This window comes from Drosophila grimshawi, unplaced genomic scaffold (assembly GCF_018153295.1).
Source record: "Drosophila grimshawi isolate 15287-2541.00 unplaced genomic scaffold, ASM1815329v1 contig_1377, whole genome shotgun sequence".
NCBI lineage: Eukaryota > Metazoa > Arthropoda > Insecta > Diptera > Drosophilidae > Drosophila > Drosophila grimshawi.
In genome coordinates, this window is record NW_025062900.1 from 10,177,186 (window position 1) to 10,181,819 (window position 4,634).

General features: G+C 40.6%; 1 protein-coding gene across 1 annotated transcript; it reads left to right on the top strand.

The window, feature by feature from the left end:
• The first annotated feature begins 457 nt into the window (after positions 1 to 457).
• LOC6562297 (excitatory amino acid transporter) lies at positions 458 to 3,552 on the top strand. The gene is made up of 6 exons (XM_001988542.3): positions 458 to 668; positions 1,192 to 1,525; positions 1,762 to 2,343; positions 2,684 to 3,013; positions 3,084 to 3,198; positions 3,256 to 3,552. The coding sequence occupies exons 1-6, from the start codon at positions 461 to 463 to the stop codon at positions 3,421 to 3,423; spliced, it is 1,737 nt and encodes a 578-aa protein (XP_001988578.2). The 5' UTR covers positions 458 to 460; the 3' UTR covers positions 3,424 to 3,552.
• The last annotated feature ends 1,082 nt before the right edge of the window (positions 3,553 to 4,634 follow it).

The window sequence follows — 4,634 nt, forward strand, 5'->3', positions numbered from 1 at the left end:
CTAGATTTGTTGTTAGGCGCTGTCCGAGACGACGCTAACAGTAAAACGCAGCGCATATTAACGCTCAAGAAAACAACGCCACATCGGTAGAAGCGAGAAGCAGCACAAAAGGACGAGCAGCAGAAGGAAGCAAACAAAGCAAATGGCTTACCTAATTAACATACTCAAGTTCAATGTGAAGTACTTAAAAAATCAATAATTTAACAACGATTAATACGCTCGATAAACAACTACTAAAAAATAGAAGATATCTCCCGAAAACGCGCCCACCGTCATCCCATCCATCCCTCTGCCGCTGCCGCTGCTGTTGCTGTCTCTATCACACATTACTCTAGCTGTCTCGCTCACATATTTGGCGTCTGTTGCTTGTTGGTATTTGTTGCTATTCAGCTGCACATCCATTTCGACTTTGGATTGTTGTGTGTGGTGTCGTCTGTGTGTGTTTGTTTTGTGGCATACCATGGAAAAGTCGGAGAAATTTTCAGATTACCTCTTCGCCAAAATGGGTCCACCGAATATGACGGCCGCCGTACACGGCACCGAGCTGCCGCCGAAGACAACGGAACGCAGCGATGCCCCCATCGAGCTGATCGGCTATCGCAAATGGCTAAGCGACAATCTCATGCTACTGGTCACCCTCTCGGGCGTCCTGCTCGGCGTTATTCTAGGTGAGTGGTGACCTTGAAAAAGGGGCTGCTTTTTTCTATACACTGTTCCTAAAAGTTATAAAGAGTTTATATTTTTTTTGTTTTTGCTTTATTTTTTTACAATCCATACCTACTATGTATTCCATATTGGAAAATATTTTAAAATGATTTGTATATTCAGATTGGAAAATATTTGAAAACATCTTGCATATGGAGAATAGGAGATAGATTATATTTAATAGATTTTACATAAAATCCAGCGAAATATTCATTTGTAATGTATGTGTTAAGAGCTACTTTTTATATAAATTGAATTGAATTTTTTCTTTATTGATTTTTGATTTATATCATACATTTTTAACTTAAATGAAAAAAGTTAAGAATTCAAAACATTTTGTTAAGCAAATATTCACGATATGAAAGAGGTCTACAGTTTTTAAATTATTTTTTTTTGTGTTAACACCAGCTTACACCTGGAAGCAGAGTGTTGCGCAGTCGGTCCTGTCCATCTTGTTACTTACAGGTTGTTGTTTTTCTTTGACAGGCCTCTCGTTGCGACCGCTGAATTTGCACGAGGACTCCATCATGCTGATCTCGTATCCGGGCGAGTTGTTCATGCGTGTGCTGAAGCTGATGATTCTGCCGCTTGTGATTTCTAGCCTGATTGCCGGCTCGGCCAGTTTAAATGCCAAAATGAATGGGAAAATTGCGCTGAGAACACTCGTCTATTTTGCGTCGACATCGTTGTTCAATGCCGCGCTGGGCATTGCTCTGGTCCTGCTCATTCATCCTGGTAATCCGGATTTGCACAATGCCGATGATCGTACATCTGATAGGCGGGCAGTCAAATTACTTGATAGCCTTTTGGATTTGGGCAGGTCAGTTCAAGATTTAAAATAAATCAATACAAAAAACGCGTGTGAATCGCTCGAAATTGCACTGCTTGCCAGAAGCAGTGGACGACAGGCAAATGTGCTTTATCTCTTGCTTACTGCTTGAAAGTGTGCTGTGAACTGCTTAACGCTTGCTGGCTTTACATTTGCGAACTGCTTGCATTGAGTAGTACGGTTTTGCACTCTGTTGGTTTTCTCTACTAATGCGAACTGCTTTACAGAAATGTGTTTCCGGACAACCTGTTCCAGGCATCAATTCAGCAGGCGCATACCGTTTACCTGCCCAAGCCTAGCATGCTGCACAGTTCCAACGAGACTGGCAACGATACGACAACAGTGTTGACTAACAGTGTAGAGGCTCAGCGACAGCTGCAGGCACTGGAGGAGGAGGAGGTGGTGCTGGTGCGGGATATTCAGTATCGAAGTGGAACGAATACGCTCGGAATTGTGTTCTTTTGTCTCGTATTTGGCACCGTGCTGGGCACAATCGGTCAGAAGGGACAGGTGGTGGTGGACTTCTTTGCGGCCGTCTTCGAAGTGATCATGAAAATGGTCACATGCGTTATGTGGCTAACACCGGTGGGCATCAGTTCGGTGATTGCTGGCAAAATACTGAGTGTTGATAATCTGAGTCTGGTGATGGCGCAGCTCGTTTGGTTCATCATCACGGTGGCGATCGGTGTGATTATCTACCAGTTCGTTGTGATGCAGTTCATCTACTTTGTGTTCGTGCGCCGCAATCCCTTCAAGTTCTACAAGGGCCTCATTGAGGCCATGCTAACTGCATTTGCCACCGCATCAACGTAAGCCATTAACAAAATCTATTCTCTCTCTCTTTGCTCTCTTTCTCTGTTTATCTCTCTGTGGAGAGATATATGAAAGCCCCACTGTTTCTCTCTCTCTCTCTCTCTCTGGTTGATAATGCGAACGTTTAACATGCTACAAGTATTTTTCCTTCTTTTTGGTTCCCAAATCGTTTGATTTCCTATTCGTTTTTCTTATGCAAAAAAAAAAACAAAACTCTTTTGATTTGAAAATTCACCAAACTCACCACAACACAACCAACCAACAATAACAACAACAACAAACTCACCAAATCAAATTCGAATCCGCAATCGTAAATTGATGTGGCAACGCGTGCAGCGCCGCCGCCTTGCCGTTAACATTCCGGTGCATGAACGAGAAGCTGCGCGTCGATTCTCGCATCACACGCTTCGTCCTACCGATTGGCTGCAACATCAACATGGATGGCACCGCCCTCTTCATTGCCGTCGCCTCAATTTTCGTTGCTCAGATGAGCGGCATGGTTCTCGGCTTTGGTGAACTTTTGACCGTGTTGCTCACCTCCACGGCTGCGTCCATGAGCTCGGCCAGTGTGCCGAGTGCTGCGCTGGTGTTGCTTCTTGTCGTCCTCACCGCTATCGATGCCCCCGTGCAGGATGTGAGTCTGCTCTTTGCTGTCGATTGGTTTGTGTAAGTACTGGGGGAGGGGATTATGGATTATCCCAAATATAGTTTTGAATTTATAAATTCTGATTTAAAGTGATCGCATTCGCACCACCAACAACATGCTCGGAGATTGCTATGCCGCCGCCGTCGTTGAGGAGCTGTCACGCAAGGAGCTAATGGCTCTGGATGCCGCTGCTGTTAATTATCATGTAAGGACCTTCAGTGTTCAGCTATTAGATGTGCCCCTTCTATATAATTTAATTTAGGACATGGCCGTCAGCACACCGAATGGCCATCATGGTGGCCTCCTGGAGGGACAAACCGAACTGGAATCGCCCGGCAAGTGTCAGATGTCAGATGCTGTCGTTGTGGATATGAGTGCTGTAATGAACAATGTGAATCTTCAGCAGGAGCAAAACAATCGTCGGGTCTAAGCGACGACAGAGAGAGAGAAATGGATGTTAAAGAATTATCTCTAGCACGTAGACTACCACCAATAGGCCACAGTGTTCCCCCAACAACAACAAAACCAAAACAATAACAAAAACACCTTTTGATAGACTTTTTTTGATTTTTGATGAAGATACAAAGCAAGACAAATAATATTATGAATCCAACTGTTTAAGAGACTGTCCAAACATAAATTGGTATATGAGTTGAGCCCACCCCAAAGAACAAAACAAAAATATTCTAAATATGCCCACACATATATGTATAAGTGTGTGTGTATGCACTTGTATACTTACTTGTATTCAAAGTTTTTAGTATTTTGAGCGCAGTTTTCCATAATGGTCTGACCAAAAAATATGTCAATATATCAACAAATTAAACAGTTACGAATATACACACGATTCAGATCGATGATTATCATAGTAGATATACAAGTAGTAGTTGCCACTTGCAAGATTCATATGTACAACACATATATACATATTTAAATGGATCAATTAATAGGCATGAAAAAAAACAAAAATAAATATATATATATATATATATATCAAGTAGTAGCAACAAAATATTAATTATATGAACAAAACATTTTTGTGATGTGTTTTAAACTACAATATATGCATAATGTCAATGGGTATTATTTTGTAAGAGTGTCGGATGGTCGGCTAGGTGACCTATTTTTGTGATTGTGTCATTGACGAAAGGTTTATAATAATTACTTATCATTTATAACCCTTTTCCTATACAATAGTTATATTCCTAAATATAGTTACTGTTTCTCTGTTTCTCTCTGAATATAAATCAATTGTAAGTGCAAATGCGCAGGTTGTAAAACGAAGTTGACCTAGCTCTAGTTTTAGTTTCGATTTATGTATTTGTTTACCACTTATGATTATTTATACACATACCCACATATATAAATATATATCCCCAAATGCATACGTAGACTGATAGTAGACTTAGTGTGATTACTGAAACATATAATTACTAAAAAAAACCATATATCCAACATTCAATTTGTACGCATAAAGCAGAATACAATAAAACGAATAAAACAAGTTATCAATCTATATTAATATCTGTGTTATTCGATCAATCACTTTATGTTATTGGAACTACAGCAATATCTATATTATTCGATTCGGTTGCTTTCAGATCTAATATATATATATAATGTGCATTCCAACATCGGAGA

Excerpts from the sequence above, each read along its gene's own strand:
- LOC6562297 (XM_001988542.3), top strand. The coding sequence starts at position 461 with ATGGAAAAGTCGGAGAAATTTTCAGATTACCTCTTCGCCAAAATGGGT. Across the intron at positions 2,344-2,683 it reads GCATTTGCCACCGCATCAAC|CGCCGCCGCCTTGCCGTTAA; the intron begins GTAAGCCATTAA and ends CAACGCGTGCAG. Across the intron at positions 3,199-3,255 it reads CCGCTGCTGTTAATTATCAT|GACATGGCCGTCAGCACACC; the intron begins GTAAGGACCTTC and ends AATTTAATTTAG.